Raw genomic sequence first — 20,135 nt, 5'->3', positions numbered from 1 at the left:
ACATACATAAACGTTTATAAGTCAACATATCTGAACTTAACACATGAAATAATGAAGTTGGTGGGAAATTGGCCATATCTAATATGTTTGGGATTTGGAATTTTGGAAAATTCTGCATGAAGTAGTTTTTATTTATTTATTTATATTTTCAAATCAGTTCCAATCAATCAATCAATCAAATTTTATTTGTATAGCGCCAAATCATAACCAGGGTTATCTCGAGACACTTTACAGAAAGAGCAGGTCTAGACCGACTCTTTGTTAAGTTATTTAAAGAGAGGCCCAACATGAATCCACCATGAGTAGCACTTAGCAATTCGGCACATTGGCAAGGAAAAACTTCCTTTTAACAGGCAGAAACCTCGAGCAGAACCAGACTCATGTTGAACAGCCATCTGCCTCGACTGGATGGGCCGAAAATGGGATAGAAGGAGATGCAGGATAGAGACAGGCAAAGAGAGCAACAACAACATATGTTCTTGTTACCACAACAACATATGTCCTTGTTACATGAACAACAACAGACACATACTTATGGTTACAATGCCAATAATAGTGGTAGACTAGGGTGAAGATTGGCTAAATAAATAAATAAATAAATAAATTAGCGAGAGAAGCAGAGTAATGATAAAGGCTGAGGTAATCGTAATTGTAACAGTTGAAGTCAACAGGTCTACTATTAGCATTAGCGGCAACAATAATGATACTATGGGGAAGGCTGATGTTAGTAGTTGTTGCAGTCGAGCAGGTCCACAGCAGCAGGTGGTCTGCAGCAACGATCCTCAGGAACCTTCAAGACAAGGGAGCACAAGAAGTCCCGGGAAGATATGTGGTTAGTAATGTTAATGGGACCAGAAGATACAGAGTTAATGAGCTGCATTAATATGACAGAGAGAGAGAGAGAGAGAGAGAGAGAGAGAGAGAGAGAGAAAGAGAGAGAGAGAGAGAGTCAGAGAGAGAGAGAGAGAGAAGCTTGGTGTGTCAGATCCCCCCGGCAGTCTAAACCTATAGCAGCATAACTATGGGCTAGTCCAAGCCTGAGCCAGCCCTAACTATAAGCTTTGTCAAAGAGGAAAGTTTTAAGTCTACTCTTAAAAGAAGAGAGGGTGTCTGCCTCCCGGACCTTGACTGGTAGATTGTTCCAGAGGAGGGGGGCCTGGTAATTGAAGGCTCTACCTCCAACACTACTCTTAGAGACTTTAGGTACCACAAGCAGTTCCTGACCTTTTATTTCATTTTCTTTGTTTGGATCATGTAAAGTTACATGATGTTTGTTCCCTCCTGTCTTGATCGTTGCTCGTGTTGTATTAACTCTCAGATGTACGTCGATTTGGACAAAAGCACCTGCTAAATGAAATTGTAACATTGTAATTGTAACATGATGATGAATGACTTGATTTATTTTTGTCTTATTGTGATACACCCGTAGAATCAGTAAGTGCATCTGAGGCAGCATCAGTCCCAGATGTCAGCCCGCACCATGTATGAGCAACGGACAGCCACAGAGGACTGTTGGAGGACCTCGGCAAGCTGAAGCTGCTGAATGAACAGCTGAACCCATAGGGGACTATACCATAGTCAACATACAACTTCTTTAAATGATTCCTTCCCGGTGATTGAACACAACACAGCCAATATTTGAATGCCAAAGTTAGCTCCCACACATCAGATTAGTGTCTTCCTTTGAAACATTCAACAGTCTCTACGGAGGAGGTTCAGCATTGAGATTTGTTGGACTCAGTCATGACACAAGAACTCGTTTAATGATAACATGTGTACAGAAGTCTCTATAAGAAACCCATCCATCCATCCATCGACTCAGCTACACTTGCTTATCATTGTGACCGGCCCCTCTCCCCAACGATCCTGCAGACAGTGGGCATTAGACAAGATACAACCTGGACAGGTCACCAATCAATCCCAGGGCTGACACATGGAGACAAACAACCATTATCACAACCACGTGCAAAGTGACACCTGCCAGTAATTTAGAAACAACAATTAACCTGCATGTCTTTGAATTCTGGGAGGAAACTGGTGAGAATATGATCCAGTCAGGTTCTAAGACCTTTGCTGCCCCTCCCCCCATAATAAGAAGTTCTGCCAAATAAAAAGTAAAAAATAAAAATAATCTTTCTTTACTGTGACAGCAGGTGGTGTCAAAGTAAGACATGGATTTCATGTACTTTTTTCCTTGGAAAAAATAATCCAGAGGTCTATTCACAGAGTCTTCCGCTGTGTCAGAATAATTCACTGCCATCTCCCTCCATCACACAACGTCGCTTATCTACTCTGCCATGGAAATAGAGCAAAAGGTTGGGGGAAAAAGCGCCCCAAAGTGTCCATTTTTCCCATTTGCCAACTTTCCTCATGTCCTCAATTTTAATAAATTGCAAGAATGTTCAGTCATTGGGTCTTAGCAGTGTCATCTGCGGTTTCATTTCACTGCATGGTTCATGTTGATGTTTGCCTGCATCCAGGACTGAATAAAATGGTACTGTACCTCCTGCTGTGTAATCTTGTGTTTAGTAGTCAGAGTCTAGGCAGACATAGACTATATGTGGAGCATACATTTAATTTATACAAACAGCTGCAAATGCTTTAAAAAAAATACGAACATGTCCTGTACTTTAACCAGATTGCATCTTTGATATGGCCTCACATCTTTCGTTTCTGTTTTATATTAAAGGAATAACTGATGACTGAATTTGATGCTGTTTATTTCAGTTGTTTAAAATGTAATTTTCACTGCTTATAGCACTAAAGCAGTGTTTTCCACAGAAAGAATTTCATAAAATGTGGGAAAGTTATCTGGAATAGTAAACATGCAAGCAGTATCCCACAGAAGTAAATACATTTCATACAGACAACACAACTTTTAAAATCTCTGGCTGACTTTGCCAAACAATTAATCTCATAAGGTGTATTTAACTCATGTCTCAAGGTGTATCTTTGACAGAATATAACGTGTATTATAATATACGTATACGTATATTATTATTAATAATAATATAATGTGGCCAGAACCACAACTTTGTGAATGATTTCAATATTCAAAGAAAACACACATGATGTAACCTAGGGGTAGACTGCTTACTTGATAAATGAGAAGATGCAATATATCCAATACCAGATGCTAGGGGCGTTTGTATCAAACAGAAGAGCACAGAAGAAAGAAACCAAATCACAAGGAAAGTTGTGATTAAGAAAAGAAACCTGAATAAACTTTAATCCAGAAATCTCAATGACATCAGACGTAAAGGGAGAACACAGGTAAAGAGAAACTAAAATTTGCAATAAAGGTGGAATTAAATTGAATTAATTGTAATGCTTAATATCTTAAAGTATATTTCACAGTTTTCCAAGTCAGTTTTAAATCAATACTCCAATGCCAATGTGTACAATGAAGGCACCGTTGGTCACTTTATGGTCCATACCGGCTGCAAAGAGATCTCATTTAAAGCAATTCCAGTGTATGTGACGAGAGAAAAAATCCACATACTTTGTTTCGTGAAAAAATGATTGAGTGGCAGTTGAACAAAAACTGGGTTGCATGAAAGAACTGGTCTTCTCATTACTACGACCCACCCTCTTTGCTGCGGGGAAAAGCAAACAATTTTTTTTCTCATGTAGGGGCTGCCAAAAATAAATCAAAGTATAAGAAACACGTAACAAGCTAACAAGCCGGGTACCTAAAAAATTGGAGTACTGACTTCTTTACGGTCTGTTAGAAAAATAAACTATACAACAAGCTATACTTCAAAATTCTCCAAAAGAATTCTCCAAAAAAGCTGGAGTCAAGTTCAGGGGCTGGAACATTGTACACCTTGAATAGTTCTCATGAATTGGGGAATAAACCATAGAGCCAAAAGCTGTTTCTGTACCAGGCTGTAGAAATGTTTATTTTGGAGATAAAATAGTGCATTTGACTATTGGGGACTAAGGGGTTGATAAGCCTTTAGAGCCAGCCTTAAGTTGCAATTTCATTCCATTCAATTTGTGACACTTATCTCTGATCATAAGTCGTTTGGGGCTCACTCAAAGGTACTGCTTCTTTCATTGAAGTAGTTTTGCATATTTATTTAGTAAAACAGATAAGCATTCTGATATGAATAGAGATCATTGACATCCCTTCCATGTGACTGGTTTGTGTGTTCTTCTGTTGTTTGTTTCAATCCTTTTAAATAAAATATAATATGAATTATCAAGGGAAGAGTCATATTACAGATTCATGTGTGACTGCTCTCTCTGGATACAGTCAACGTCAGATGTCTCTCCCAGAGAACCATCTGTTCCTTAGAAGCTTCTGGACTCAGAGCAGGAAGTATGTGTCAAAACCTGGTTGATCCATCAGAACAGAACATGATGATGGCTATTGGAAGGCGAATGGGGGTGAACCCATGCTGCTCGGGCTGCGCACATTTGAGTCATAGGAGCTTGGTGTCATTCCCACTATGCCTTCGGTGTTTGGAATCTCCCCGCACAGGAAATCATCATCGTCCTCTCTTGATTCCTGACACAGAATGAACAAACACAACTGCAGTTTAGTGACCATATGCAGAACATATGTTCTGAACAGACGCATTAAAAACACTAACAAAATTATTTTTTGTATTTTGGAACATAAATAGCATTTGTGAACAACAAACGTTGTTGTTCACAATGTTAAAATCACAGTAATCAACCAAAGAAAGCTTGCTTTCAGAGCACCGCTGTTTCTACTCTCAGCGCATCTAAATTTCGCAGACAAGACCCTATGTGTACAGTCTGGCTCTCAGTTTTAAGTTCAATAGAAATGAAGGGACCATTTTCTGTTAGTTTCACAGCGGTTACGCTCTAAACAACAAGCTTACAGGTCTACACCTCCATACAACCCCGCAGGAAGGTACAGGATTTTGTTTTAATAAGCCATTGTCGCGCTGCTGCCACATTTTTTTTTTTTTTTAATATACCTTTATTTACACCAAAGAGGCATTACAATAAGTGTATACAATTGTCAGAACATACATACAACCTTGAACATTGGGCAGGCCAGGGGAGTCTAGAGTGCAGTTGATTTTAGTCCTTTTAGAGTTTATATAAAATGTAGTGTCCTTAAAATATCGAAAGTCTTTATAGCTTTTTGGTTCTTCACATTTTCAATTAAGGTGCCATACTGTTTGAGTTCAACCAAATAACGATGAAAACAGGGTTTGGAGCCAGACCATTTAGATTTGTGGAAATGGAATTTACCAAGAATAATCAGAAGTTGAATTATATAGGAAATTTAGCTTTTCATTCCATAGAACACAAAATATAACATGACATCGAAAAGATTAATTTGTATATTAGTACCCATTTTTCCATTTATAAAGTTTTGCATTAAATTCCAAAATAAATTTGTGCGTACTCTACATCAATTAGATATGCCAAAGTCACAGGAGGATCACTGCCCCTGTGTATTGTTGTTTGTGGAGGAGCTTTATCTGAAATATTACCCTGATAGTTTTATCAGTACAAAATTAGACAATTTCCATTTACTTCTGTCCAACAGACACAACCCAATAAATATATGGCTCTTCTTGGGCGCTGTGAAAAGTGGATAAGATGTGGGACATTTTACAGACAACATATAAAGAAAATAAATAATAAAAAAATACAATAACTGTTTGCAGCCTTAATTATTTAATATGTCCTCTAACTGTGTGGCAGTGGTACATTGCATGGTTACTCCTTAAACATCTCACCTGATGGCCTGTTTTGGTGCAAGGCAGCTCGGTGTCTGCTAGTTCCTCCCAGACCTGATACAGTGGCTCAATCAGCTGACCGGACCTGTATACATACACAAAACAGTAAAACCCACCAAAATCTTTGAGATACTGTTTGTTGAGTTCAGTTCTTGCATTTTGAGTTTCCTTATGCAGACTTCATAGCTACGTAAAAATTAGAATAGAACTATTTCAGAGAAACTTTTCCATTTGAAAAGATATAAGCAAATCTTTAATTAATGTTCAATAAATATTTCATCAGTACTGTCTGCATTCCTGAGATGCAGAAGAGGCCCGAGACCGGCAGCTGCACATACGCACAGTTTTATAGACCAGTACAATTATTTGGTGCATTCCATTATAGGGTTTTGTGCATATTCTGTTCTCTTTTGGGTGTCGTGACATTATAAATGATTGACCTTCTAATTTCTGGGTACCTCATGAACTTCTTCTTAAGAGCATCTAATTCCTCCATGAATCAAAAGACTGGCAATTTAATTCTCAGCTCCTCCAGTCTGCATGTTGAAGTGTCCATGGGTAAGATACTGAACCCATAAAATTGCTCTCAAAGACATAGATATGTGTGTGTGTGTGTGTGTGTGTGTGAGATAACATACATCCCGATGGATGTATACATTCCTGAATTTCCCCACGGGAATTAATGAAGTATTTCTGATTCTGATTCTGATTCTGAAGAAAGCAGTCTATGCCATCGTTGTGTGTGAATGGATGAATGTTTACATGCTGTGTAAAGTGCTTTGATTGGTCAGATGACCATAAAGTTGATATGTAAGTGCAGTCCTTTTACCAGCTACAAGCTTGATGTGAGATTGCTTACTGAGCTTTGTTTCCAAGGCCAAGAATGAATTCTAATTTCTAAGGTTCCCATCCCTTTTTAAGATGTACATTTTCTCACAACTGCTGACTCCTTTAATATATATAGTTTCTAATTTCAACCGTGTTATTACTGAGGGGAAAATGGTGTCACAAGCCATAAAAGAGGTAATGATTTCCAACCTTGTCAAGATTCATTTCACAACAGAGAATAATTAGCCTGTGTACCTCCGGAGAAGGTAGGGGTCGAAGGGGAAGAAGCTGTCCAGAGGGTTTGTGTTGGTGGTGACACCGTCTCCCCCTGCAGAGCTGCGCACCACTGGAAGCACATGGCGGTTGTTCCTCTCTATGATAGTGTAGCAGAACACTATTTGATACTTCCTGCAACAAAGACACATGGACCACCATGGATTGATAGCAACAATATTGAAGAAATTTAATTCTTACATTTTTTGACAAACATGCTTGCCGTTTTGCGTATAATTATGACATTGACTATTTGCCTTATAGGGGGGCAGGGCTCTCATGGTCACTACTTTTTTATTTTAATTGTACACATTAAAAAACATAAGATCATCTTTTTATATACACCACAACGTTTAAGACTTAAACATTGGTTCCAAAACTTTGAGGCTTCAGAAAATGCAGTATTCCAAGTTGTAATGAAGACTTGATTGTATGTGTAAATGGCCATATGGGATAGAACCTAGATTGATGTATTACAATTAGAATTACTAAAAGGTTGGAGCCAATGTCAAGTCAGAAATAGGGTGATTACCTTGTGATGGCAGCAAACATGCTAGTGACTGAAGGCAGGCAGACTTTGAGAGGGTTCAGCTGACACATAACCACCCGCTCCAGGTTCAGACTCTGCAGGTACTCCAGACCTGACGACCCAAAACAAAGACTGAGTGACTCTACAAGCTTTTAATTATTATATGTTGATGTTGTTGTTGTAATTGCTGCCAAATTTGTAGATGTTTTGGATGTTGGTTGGACAAATAAAAAACAGCAAATGATCTACAGACATTATTTTTGACATGGTATACACTACATTAAATATTAAAATTAACTTTCCAAATGTTCCCAAATTTTTTAGGTTAACAATGATTTGCTAATCAAAATGAATCAATTCACTTACTATTAATAAACCACTCAACACTGTAACATGTCTTGCAATTAATCCTAAAACCCTGGCGTCATGGATTTGCAACATTTTTTTTTGGTTTACTTTAGTTAAGTATTATGTTGGTTCTATTTAGAGATATGAACCTTTCTTCATGTTTCCCCCCAGCATGGCTCTGTGTCTGAAGATGAGTGTATAGAAGACGGCCTGACAGGCGGTGTAGAAAGGCCCATGCAGACCAATGTCACAGCAGGCCTGTCTGCCACTGCTGTCCTGGCTGTCAATGTAGCTATGGATCCAGGAGAGCAGCAGGTCCAGGCATGCCCGAACAGTCCTGAGGAGGTGGGGGGAACAACAGCAGGATAAAAAAATTGAATAACCTGCTTTGGCTTTAAAGGCAAGGAATGAGTAGGATTTGTCAGTTGCATTTTGTTTATAGAACATTCAAAGTTAACCCCTTCTCCACGGCTCAATTACACTATTGGCTTACGATCTGGCCCCTGGTCGCTATGTTTTCATAGAGCCACACCCCATTTTTTGTCTTTCTTGCATGCAAGTGCATAATGAAAAAAAAAAAAGTCACAAATACTACAGAAAAAATATGGGCACAAGGGGAAAAAATAACAACAAATTAAAAAGAGAGAAAAGAAAGAAAGGACAGTCCTCTCCTTAAAAACCTGTGCTTTTTAATTGGCTGGGGGTTACAAGTTGCCCAATGGTTGACACACAAAAAAAGAAAACACAGCAAAATACTAAATTACAGGCAGTGGACAGGATGTCTGCATATACAAACATCACCATACACTTGTAGTGGGTCATAATTCAGATGACTGATGAGTATTCATTTTGTATCATTCTATACATTGTTTTTTTAGGGGTAACTGAAAATGAAAACACTGCACTCACAGCACAGGGATAAACTTGGCTCGGGCAAGGAAACTCCCCATGTATCCGGCAGCAGCCTGGCGAAGGACAGCAGGCTGGGAAGGGCTCTGCAGGATCTTCCACAGGTGATCCAGGAAGGCTTCGGCCAACGCCTGGAACACAGAAAATGCTATACTTATAAAGGACACCAGCAACGTCTATTCTTCCATCCATCCATTGTCTTCCGCTTATCCGGGGCCGGGTCGCGGTGGCAGCAGGCTCAGCAAGGTGACCCAGGCGTCCCTCTCCCCAGCAACATTTTCCATTCCTCCTGGGGGATTCTGAGGCGTTCCCAGGCCAGAAGGAATATATAATCCCTCCAGCGAGCTCTGGGTCTGCCCCGGGGTCTCCTCCCAGTTGGACAAGCTCGGAAAACCTCCAAAGGGAGGCGCCCAGGAGGCATCCTAACCAGATGTCCGAACCACCTCAACTGGCTCCTTACGATGCGAAGAAGAAGCGGCTCTACTCCAAGCTCCCCCCCGATCTCCGAGCTCCTTACCCTTGAACAAGATCCTGAGATACTTAAACTCCTTCGCTTGAGGCAGAGACTCACTCCCCACCCTGAGGGGGCAATCCACCGTTCTCCAGCAGAGAACCATTGCCTCAGACTTGGAGGTGCAGACTCTCATCCCAACCGCATCACACTCGGCTGCAAACCGCCCCAATGCCTGCTGGAGGTCCTAGCTTGATGAAGCCAACAGGACAACATTATCTGCAAAAAGGACAGATGAAATCCTGAGGTCCCCAGGCTGAAAACCCTCCTACCCCTGGCTGCGCCTTCTGAGTTGTCTGACGGTTTGCCAGAACTTCTTTGAGGCCTACCGAAAGTTCTTCTCCATAGCCTCCCAAACTCCTCCCACACCCGGGTTTTTGCTTCTACAACAACTGAAGCTGCAGCCCTTCTGGCCACTCGGTACCTGTCTGCTGCCTCTGGAAGCCCCTGAGCTAACCAAGCCCAAAAGGCCTCCTTCTTCAGCCTGACGGCTTCCCTCACCATCGGGGTCCACCAACGGGTTCTCAGGTTGCCGCCACGACAGGCACAGACAGCCTTCTGGCCACAACTCCTTGTAGCCGCTTTCACAATGGAGACTTTGAACATGGCCCATTCAGATTCCATGTCCCCAACCTCCCCTGGTATGCAAGAGAACTTCTTCCAGAGGTGGGAGTTGAAGACCTTGCGAACAGGGGCCTCCGCCAGACGTTCCCAGCTCACCCTCACTACATGTTTAGGTTTACCATGTCTGTCTGGCAGCCTCCCCCGCCATCTTATCCAACTCACCACCAGGTGGTGTTCAGTTGACAGCTCTGCTCCTCTCTTCACCAGAGTGTCCAAAACACATGGTCGCAGGTCTGATGAAACATAGACAAAGTCGATCATTGGTCTACGACCTAGGGTGCTTAAACTTATGAACAACCCTATGTTCCAACATGGTGTTTGTTATGGCCAATCCATGACGAGCACAGAAGTCCAATAACAAGACACCACTCGAGTTCAGATCGGGCAGGCCGTTCCTCCCAATTACTCCCCTCCAGGATTCTCCATCATTGCCCACATGAGCGTTGAAGTCCCCCAGTAGAACTATGGAGAAGGGAAGGGACCCCTTCCAGGACCCTGCCCAGTGACTCCAAGAAGGCCGCATACTCCGAAATGCTGTTAAGCACAAACCACAGTCAGAGCCTTCCTCTCAACAACTTGCAGTCGCAGAGAGGTGACCCTCTCATTCAAAACTCCAACACAGCAGCGCTCAGCCAGGGGCTTGTGACAATCCCACATTCTTACCTCTTCATAGGGGGTTTTTGAACCGCTCTTAGTCTGGTCCCTCCCCTGGGACCAATTTGCCTTGGGAGAACCTACCAGGGGCTAGTGCCCCGGACAACACAGCTCCCAGGGACACGCTATTCTTACAAGTTGTATATTTACCAAGTACATGCAACCTCAAAAAAAAAATCATTAAGTATCCATTTCTCCCTTTTGGCCACTGATTCTCAAATTCTCATGATTGATTTCTCAAATGAGAACAAATCACATGTTTTAAAGGAGATGTACATACTGTACATGTTTGCTCTGAAAGAACATTATGATATCTAATTTCAGTTGGACAATAAATAAAACCGCACTGACATATCACACTGTATAAGTTGTTACGGTGAACATGTCAGTAAACAGTACCAGTTTACACATTTAGCAGACAATTTTTGGGGGTAGTGTTGTATCTGAATGTTATTCAGATTTGGTCTCCACCAACTCCTGAGAAAAATATCTGGCTCTTAAACTGGAAAATGCTCTTTTATATTATCCAGCTACTATCTGTCACCTGACCTACCCCAGTCCAACTGATCATGTGTTTCACTACTACAGAACACCAGTGAAAGCTAAATGTTACATGTTGTTATCATAACATAAATAACACAAACACTAGTGAAAGTACTTACCAGTCTGAAGCTGCACAGGTAAAAAAGTGTGTACTGGACATGACAGGAAGCATGTGTTGGAAGAATGACCTTGTCAAACACACTCAACAAATCTCTGTAGAGCTCCTTAGTACTTTCCACGAGAAGAGAGCCTGAGAAAGAAAAAATGAAGAAAGGCCACTTGAGAGGATATATAGTTAACCAACAATATACATAAGAATGCAAACACTAAGTAGACAAAGTAAAATATTTTGTGTGAAATTCTTTATTATTATTTAGTGAGATTATCCCTAAATACTGTTTCTAAAGGGACCTTCAGTTCTAATATGCAAAAGTCCTTGTTAGCTATAACTATTAGTTTCTGCATGTTTCACACATTATCTGTGTTAGCCACATGTCCTTCCTGAATCACCACTAAAGCGACACAAATAAATCTGAGGGTAAGTGATAGCCAGTTTGGGCTTCATCTGATCACATCAAAAAGGTGTCAAAGTATGGCCAGGGCTCCATCCAATAGGCCAAATTTTTTGCATGCTCATTGAGGAAGCACGGCTTGTTTACATAAAACAATTGTTCTTTTTCATTGCAATAAATTCAGACTTTTGCTATGTGTGCTCATATGGTGATAATGCAATTACAATGTTTTGCGCAGCCTTAGATCTGTAATGAGAAAAGGGAGCTCAACTATGTTCCTCAGTGTAAAAGCAAAGTTGTTTAGCTACCGTTGACATTGCAGACGTCTTTGACATAAGCCAACAAAACTGCCATGAGACTGTCAAGCCTCTCAGCAACTGGGTGGGCCATCACAGCTACCCTGGAGAGGGGCTCTGCTGACACATCTTCATCCTGACAGACAGACAGAAGGATAGTCAGACACAAACTCATTGTTTCATAGATATCTCAATATCAAAGCAGGTAAAACTCCAGTCACAGAAGTCATCTCAATGACCAGAAGAGGGAATAGGATGTCTTGGCAAAGATATCCTTTATTTACTCTGATATTGACAAGATACACCATTGGCCTGAAAATATTGGCCATACTATACTATAGGATAGTATGAATAACATTTAATTGAATGTATCCTATAAAGAAACTAGGTTTATCTTAAAAGTTGGAAATAAAATAAATATCATTATATGTCTGATTTGACTCGATAAACAATAATAGGCTGTAGAGCCTATATAGATTATATGAAGCATATGCATATTAGTTATTAATGATTCATTTTAGACTATTTTGTGGACTTAGACAACTAATTCATTAAATTATGTTCAGCATCCTGTTGGCTTAGATTATCATATAATATCATTTCGGTATATAAAGTTTAAAGCAGAACGTATTAAGAATGAAAAGAAAAGTCTTTATATTATATATAGCATAATATATTTCTGTATTATATCTTGTTTTTTGTCTGAATCTATTGTTTGTGTCCTCTTCACACTTTGTCAGTATCATTTTTGTAAAGGGCTGGTGACATCATAGGGTGAACTGTAAAGTCAAATAACCTACTTTTATGATAAGATAACAGTCTTCAGCAGATATAAATTACATGTTTCGATGATTGGTCTCCTTACTTTAAAAGTGAATTTTTATTTTCCTATTCATTTTTTTCCTATAATTTAAGTATGTTCAAGTGTGTATGTTTCACAGACTGTTTATGCATTTAAGTAGGTGTATATTTGTGTGTCCTTGGGGTGAGGAGGTATCAGAGTAGAACAGGGACAGGTTGGGACAGCAGGGCTATGTCAGGAGGATTGGGGGTTTAGACAAAATTGCAGGCCGGGGGTGTCTTAAAGTTATCCCAGAGAGATAACCACAAAAATCGCAAGCGATTGGATGGGAGAGGGAAACACCAAAATAATAATGATCTAAAAAACAAACAAGCTCCCTCCACTAACTAGCGCTTCAATAAGGGGAAACTAAACCACAGCTGCCAAGCAGCTGACAAGAAATTTAACTTTCAGGGAGACCACTTCTCAGCCTTAACACAATGGCCGCCAGGCGTGCCTTAAAAGAGAAACACAAAAGGCTTGGGTAGAAAAGACCTACCCAGCACCCACAAGCTACTCTGAGAGAATTCTAGGATTGGTGAGCAAATCACACATACAGGTTCTTGTGGTTCTTCAGGGGACTCACACACCCCTACACAAAAGAGAAAACACTAAGAGAACTTCTCACCTGATGCTGAGATAATGAGTCAGCCCAGACCACTGGAACCCAAGGGCATATATACTGTATAGGCTTCACACACCTGTTCTTAATCAGGGGTAATTAGACAAACACACACGTGACCCTGCACCGAGAAGATTCCCTCACCAAACTCTGGGTCCAGAATGTCCCTAGCCGGGACCCAGGCGCGCTCCGTGGGACCGTATCGCTCCCAGTCTACAAGGTACTGCCCCCTGCGTCCCACCCAATGACTGTTTAAGATAAGCTGGACCATGAAGATGGTTGGCCCTCAACTAACTGGGGAGAAGGCGGAGGCCTCTCTGCTGGTGTCAAGGGGTTGGAGCAGACCGGTTTGAGGCGAGAAATGTGGAACATGGGGTAAATCTTCATGGACAGTGGAACCAGGGGATGAACTGTGACCAGATTTATCCTCCGAGTAATCTTGAAAGGACCACCGAAGCAAGGCCCCAATTTGTAGGGGGAGGTCCCTCGTTGGGAGCTTTATATTTATTCAGCTCTAATTTGTTCTTCCTATCTTTGATACATTTATCTTTTTTGTTATATATTTTTTTGAGTGGTTAGCTGTTCCTTATGCTCTCTCTACTGAGAATTTTATGCTTGAATAGTTGAAGAATTGTGTTGGACACAAATCTGCAAAATACATTTGAAATGACAGTGGTTGATGTCAGTGGGAAGAGATTGCTAATTGCCATTTTGTGGTTGGCAGGTGTATGTTGTCAATTGCACTATAAGAAGTTTGAAAGAATTTTGTTAGAACATCTGTGTGCTTTATTGTTAGGTATTTGTGTGAACACATTGAGGATTTCAGAGGTAGAATTATGCATCTTAAATGTCACATTGATTTGTTGTTAATAAAAAAGAAATAGTAACGAGCGTGAGAGCTATTGTCTTGCAGTACTTAATCGGCGATAAACTGTTTAGGGGCCTGATCCAACAACCACTGAGTAGTTCAAATTAAAAATCAACCCCAAATCCAGAGAAATCATCAAACCAGTTCTGGATCTTACCATGTCAAAGAGTCCCTCCTCAGTCAGTTTCTCTGCCTGTTGCTTCTGTACTGCATTTTCTTCTGCCTCCTCAATGTCTGACCGGGATGCACTCACCTGAAATACAGCACAAAGTTTCAGACAGGAAACCAAACACACAATGCACTTTCATTGGTGCATTGTATGCATGTATGCACACACTTTCCGGTGAAAGAGATGATATATTCATTTATCAATCTAATGAGCAGATATTAGATGTTTTTTTTATTGATGAATAAACACACAAAATCAATATACAGTAGTTACTGAAATACAAATAAGAAAGATCAGAACAGGAAACATCTTCAATCTAGATAATGCTTCTTACTTGTGTATTTTTGCTACCAATACAAATAATAAATTCTGTGACAACATAACTACAGAAAACATGCATTTTTTAATACCCATTTAGGTGCCCTGAGGCTGTCTGCCTCTAAAGAGCAATCATATCAACCTTCTACAGGGTCCCTGCTCAAGTTTAATAAAGACCACTGCCTTTTTTACATTCCGCCACGTTGGATCACATATGTTGGGTGTTAAGCAGAATTGTTTTAAGTTTAACCACTTACATCCAGTTTTAGCATCTTGCCGATGATCACTTCCAGTACATCTCGTCTAATTGATGGTATGTAAATGCTCACCCTCAAGAGGTTGTGGGTGTAACACTCCTGTGGAGAGTAAATGGTAAATGGTAAATGGACTTTACTTATATAGCGCTTTTCTAGTCTTTGCAACCACTCAAAGCTGCTTTTACACTACATGTCAAATTCACCCATTCACACACTGATGGCAGATATGCTATATAAAGTGCCCAACTGTCAATCGGTTATCAGATTCATACCCATTGGCTATGCCACCGGGAGCAATTTGGGGTTCAGTGTCTTGCCCAAGGACACTTCGACATGTAGCCTGAGGGAGCTGGGGATAGAACCTCCGACCTTCCAATTGAAAGACGACCGACTCTACAACTAAGCCACAGCCGCCCCACAGAGCAAAAAAACGATTGTAACACTATTGTATTAATACTGTAGATCAGACCTTATTATTTAGTACTTTTTCTTTCTTACTTTTTCAGATAGAATTTTGGATCCATCTACTGTATGTATAATATACCCAGGTTACCTTCAAATGTGATGTGGTACAACAATTACAACTCTCAAGTCACATTTGGCAGTTCTGTATGGTTTGAAGCATCATTCAGTGATTTCTTACCAGTGTTCTGGATGATTTCTGTATGAAGGGAAAGTTCTCTTGCAAAATGGGCATTAGAAAGCGACTTGTGCTGAAAAAGAGGAGAAAAGTTTTAACAGTGCGATATACAACTTAGGCAAGAAATTACAATGTTATACTGTCATTTAGCAGACGCTTTTGTCCACAGTGACATACATCTGAGAGTTAATACAATACAAGCAAAGATCGAGACAGGAGGGAACGTGAGTAAATGTCACAAAACAGCTTCAAGTCCGATCGGACTCAGGTGCTGACAGGCAGTGCCCAGGGGCAATGCACAGGAAGTATAGAAGCAGAATTATGTTTTTTTTTTTTTCATTTTTACAGTTATTTTTTACATGATTTATGAGCAGAGCTGGTGAAGAAGGCCCAGCAGCGACTTTATTTTCTGAGGGTTCTTAAGAGGCACAACATCCCTCATAAGCTGCTGGTGTCCTTCCATCGCTGCTCGATCGAGAGCATCCAGAAATACTGCCTCTGTGTTTGGTTTGCTGGCTGCACAGTGGCACAGAAGAAAGCGCTGCAGGGGGTCATTAAGGTGGCCCAGAAAGTCATTGGCTGCCCTCTGACACCACTGGAAGAACTACACAGCTCCTGCTGCCTCAGGAAAGCTCTAGCCATCCTACAGGACTCATCAAACCCCGGACACAATCTGCTTGAAATGCTCCCATCAAGCAGACAATACAGGGTCATCAAAATACGCACTAACAGACTAAAACAGTTTTTATCCTACAGCCGTTGTTGCATTAAATTCTGCCATGCAGCGACTGTCTCATACTAGATATGCACTTTAAGGACTGTGTGAAATATTGTTTTGTGGACGAGTGAGTGGGTTTTTTTTCATGCGTTTCTTCTTTTTTATTATTTCTAAGCTATTTTGCACTACAAAGGATTGCACTTAATTTCGTTGTACCTGTTACAATGACAATAAAAATATTCTGATTCTGAATTTGGAATGAATATAATGAATATCATACTCTAAATGCACATGCTTTCAACATCATATACTGATCGATACAATACTAAATGACAGTAGTGTAATGTGCATCCACCTAATATCAGAGTCTACTTTGATCTAATTGGTTAATGGATGTGAGTGTAAGGACATGGAACCTGTCTGTTTAGTTAGTTAACTCCCAGAGCCATTAAGCCAATCATGACAGGGGAGGGCTAGAGTATTCAGAGACTGTCAAAACACTTTGGATTGCGCAGGTGATTTTTCTTGTAAGAGATATTCAAAGTGCTTTTTATGATATTATTCTACAAAAGAGACTGATGCTAAAGCTCAAGCTTTATACTTAGCAGACACACCACTTTGAATTGTTTTATATGAAGGCTATTTATTTCCCCCCCACTGGTTTGACACCACTTAGGCTTCAGCTAAAAGAATAAGGCTAAAACTGTTATACAAACCCTAAGAATACATCTAAGCAACAATAATCTAATGGATTACACAGATGTAATTGGAGTTAGGTCTTCTTCAGCCCCAATGATGGATATTATAAGCTTAACTTCAACATTCACACCATCTGTGACTTTTTGCCAGCTATACATTTGCAGCTTTTTCTATTTTACCTTGACTATGTGTTTAACTCTATTATGTGTAAAATATGCTCTTATATGTATGCTGCCAAAGGTAGAGGCTGACAAAGCCCCCTTTATGTGAACGAGCTCATTGCAACCCTGGGTTGTGAGGCCATATTAAGACAATATACCTTGGGCATGTTAAACTCGCTTCATAGTACAGGCCTCAGGTGTCAATAACAAAAAACAACTTCAGCAACTTTTTGCTATGACAAAAATCTGTCATAGCAAAACTAACAAGGATGACATACATACTGTACCAATGTTAGCACAAAAGCATACATAACATAGGTATGTATTTATAGTGCACTTTTGCCTAAATTTTAACACCGTGAAACCTATTGCCCTGTATAAAGTTACATGACTTGAGATTTTACTATTTGAATTCAAACAAAGTTGAACCTAACAACGTATAAAGACTAATCTTTACTTTTGATGAGTGAAAACATTAAAACCAAGTCAAGAAGACAAAAAATGGCAGGGACTTACGATGGTACGTATCTGGTGATAAGCTGCAATGCCTGGTGACACTGATCGAAGTTTCTGGGAAGGTCTTAACACAACAAAGTGGCAGTTGCATTTATTTATTAGTATATTCAAAGGGAATATGAGCAGGAGGAAGTAAGCCATTATCTTATACTGCCCTGCTTCACTTTCACATTTCCCTCTCAACCTCCCCAAATACCAGCAAGCAGAAAAAACCCGACAACACAGACCCTGGTCAGATATAAACATTTCATATTTTTAAATCCTGGTATGTTTCTAATAACTGAAACAAACATTTTATATTCACAAATTTAGGGTGCACCAGTAGCTCACTTTCTGAAACCAATTACTTATACTAAGACTGGGCCTTTTCTCAGTGGCCCTGGTTTCGTTCCAGCCTGTGCCCTTCATTGCATATCACCCCTTACTCTCTCCTGCCTTTCCTATCACTTACTTTAAAAAAAGAAGAAAGAAATAAGAGGCATGACACCTACTCTCATCTTCATCATCTGAATCAGATATATCGATTCCTCCTTCACAGATCGTTACTCTCTCTGGAAACAAACACACACATATTATTTCTTTACGAATCCTTGATGGTGGGATACAATGAAAACATTATATGGCCAATTCACAATTTACATTCTGGAGTAAAATCACATGAAACATGAATAATAAAAATAAATCATGAAATTCAAACAACAGACTAGTGCTTTTAAGATATATAATTTACTACTATTATTACGACTATTTTTATTCTACTGTTTTATAAATCTATTATATCAACAGTCAGGGGACCTTACTTGGTGTGAAGTGGGAGACCACCATCCTGAGGCAGGCACACAGGTAGACAGTCTGTGCTGAGACCAGGTTACTGAGAAAGGCCATGTACTCCTCCACTACAGCCTGGCTTCGGCCCACCCAAGGGAGCCTCTAAAAAACAACCAGAGAAGAGTTTTAGCATGGTAACAGAGGCATACTATTAACTTATCAAACAAACATGTAGTATTGACATTAAGCAGTCCTTCAAATTCCTTTTCAAACAACAATGTTCTAATACAAACTATGACACTATCCTGTACTGCACGTAGCACTTTAAAAATCAGACTCAGACAACAAGTCAAGCCAAGAAGCTTTATAATAACAACCCCTAGGACAGCAACTACAGCTTACTTTTTAAAAAGGATCCATCTGTAGATTTGTTTCTTAATTTATTGATACAGTTTTTGGACAAAAAAAAAGTCAAATAAGTGAAAAATCCGTCATCAGTTTAGAAGAGCGGAAGACTGTCTTATTTTTGCCAACAAACAGTCCAAAACGTGAAAGATATGAAATTCTCAATCATATACAAAAAAGCAGCAAATTCAGCCAAAGTTGAGCATAGAGCATACTTCTTAACATTGTTACAGTTGACTAGGAAGAGCCACAGTAAGAATTCCTCAATATTTTTCTTTTCATACTCACTAAGATTGTATAGATGAGCTGTTCATGGTCCTTGGTTAGCTGGGTCACACAAGTCCGAAATTCCTGAAGCCAGTTGATGATCTGAGCATCCTGGCAGAGGAGAAAGTTCAATGAGCAACAAAAATGTCACGTCCTGTTATCACACAGATCTCAGGTCACCTTAAGACGCACTGATGCTTTACTGTACCTTTATCTCGGGATCAGCCAGCTGGTGTTTCAGCAGTTTATAGTCACTTGAGTCTCCCTTCAAACAAAAAGGGAAACAGCAAAAGATTATGCTGCATGGAAAGCTTCCATCGCTTTCTCGTTTCTTTGTTGTATAATGCAAAGCAACAAGGAAGTTCTATTCATCAACCTCATACAGAGATGTCGTTTTTTTATTGTTAACGTTACCGTGAGTAGCCTACTCTTATCACGTTACAATCATCTCCTTGAACTGGTGATGGATAACACTTACCTGTTTGTGTTTTGCTAACGTTTCCGCAACACTGCCCCCAAACCTAACAGTCTTAACAGGAGGAGTGTTCAAAAAGTCCCGTCCATCTATCTCCATACTTGACTGCGATCATGGAAAAAGTAACGTTAGCACTTGCTTTTGTCCTTACGCTCAGTTCCAGCTTAAAATGAGGAGACACCAGGATTTAATTTGTATTCGGTGAGGTCACAGTCAACAGCCAAATGTTTAACGTAACGTATATGTTAAGGCTTTTGTGAATTGATAAAAAATGTTATGAAAACATAAAATGCCCGACTATTTCGTAACAGATAAACGTGTGTGGGCCATTCTCACAAGTTAAAGGGAGCTGTGTTTTCACGGAAGTGCATACGAAATATCGGCACCACACTTAAAGTCTTCCGATGTAAACGTTCATATAAATAAAGGTTCCGATTGGACAGCGGCGCACAGGCAAGCCCCACTCAGTACTTGTGAAAAACAAAATCTACAATATGGAATTCACTTATGTTAGTCTGACCACAAGCAGAGATGAAACAGATGAAACAGTCACCTAACAGTAATTATTTGTAAGGTATAATTCCTGCCTTCAGAATTTAAGTAGGCATGGAGAATGCAGATGAAGTGAGTGATTTTGAATGATGGCTGTTAGATCTCT

General features: G+C 40.1%; 2 protein-coding genes across 5 annotated transcripts in view; one reads left to right on the top strand and one right to left on the bottom strand.

Moving 5' to 3' along the window:
• Positions 1-2,707, top strand: part of LOC138602804 (syntaxin-binding protein 4) — a 74,100-nt gene extending 71,393 nt beyond the window's left edge. For all 3 annotated transcript variants that reach the window (XM_069674378.1, XM_069674377.1, XM_069674376.1), the window contains exon 21: positions 1,430-2,707. In XM_069674378.1, the coding sequence (XP_069530479.1) occupies positions 1,430-1,488 (59 nt within the window). In that variant the 3' untranslated portion in view covers positions 1,489-2,707. The remainder of the gene's footprint in view (positions 1-1,429) is intronic.
• rrn3 (RRN3 homolog, RNA polymerase I transcription factor) lies at positions 2,627-19,801 on the bottom strand. 2 transcript variants are annotated; one of them, XM_069674379.1, is made up of 17 exons: positions 19,481-19,801; positions 19,211-19,267; positions 19,024-19,113; positions 18,363-18,492; positions 18,054-18,113; positions 17,563-17,626; positions 15,472-15,541; positions 14,829-14,927; positions 14,242-14,337; positions 11,766-11,889; positions 11,065-11,195; positions 8,614-8,744; positions 7,854-8,041; positions 7,360-7,468; positions 6,810-6,962; positions 5,727-5,811; positions 2,627-4,513 (listed from the first exon to the last, which is right to left on the bottom strand). In XM_069674379.1, the coding sequence occupies exons 1-17, from the start codon at positions 19,574-19,576 to the stop codon at positions 4,373-4,375; spliced, it is 1,824 nt and encodes a 607-aa protein (XP_069530480.1). In that variant the 5' UTR covers positions 19,577-19,801; the 3' UTR covers positions 2,627-4,372. The 2 variants fall into 2 exon arrangements, with proteins under 2 accessions (XP_069530480.1, XP_069530481.1); XM_069674380.1 differs by lacking the exons at positions 19,211-19,267; positions 19,481-19,801 and having other exon boundaries at positions 18,363-18,490; positions 19,024-19,052.
• Between the last annotated feature and the right edge of the window lie 334 nt (positions 19,802-20,135).

The sequence above is a fragment of the Semicossyphus pulcher genome, unplaced genomic scaffold (assembly GCF_022749685.1).
Source record: "Semicossyphus pulcher isolate SPU_LCO1_2020_fin unplaced genomic scaffold, fSemPul1.0.p SCAF_23, whole genome shotgun sequence".
NCBI lineage: Eukaryota > Metazoa > Chordata > Actinopteri > Labriformes > Labridae > Semicossyphus > Semicossyphus pulcher.
The sequence above is the reverse complement of the archived record's forward strand: the minus strand, read 5'-3'. Positions and strand labels throughout refer to the sequence as shown.

Coding starts and splice junctions, on each gene's coding strand:
- rrn3 (XM_069674379.1), bottom strand. CDS start 19,576: ATGGAGATAGATGGACGGGACTTTTTGAACACTCCTCCTGTTAAGACT. Junction 19,268..19,480: donor CGTTAGCAAAACACAAACAG/GTAAGTGTTATC, acceptor TTTTGTTTGAAG/GGAGACTCAAGTGACTATAA. Junction 19,114..19,210: donor TGGCTGATCCCGAGATAAAG/GTACAGTAAAGC, acceptor CTCCTCTGCCAG/GATGCTCAGATCATCAACTG.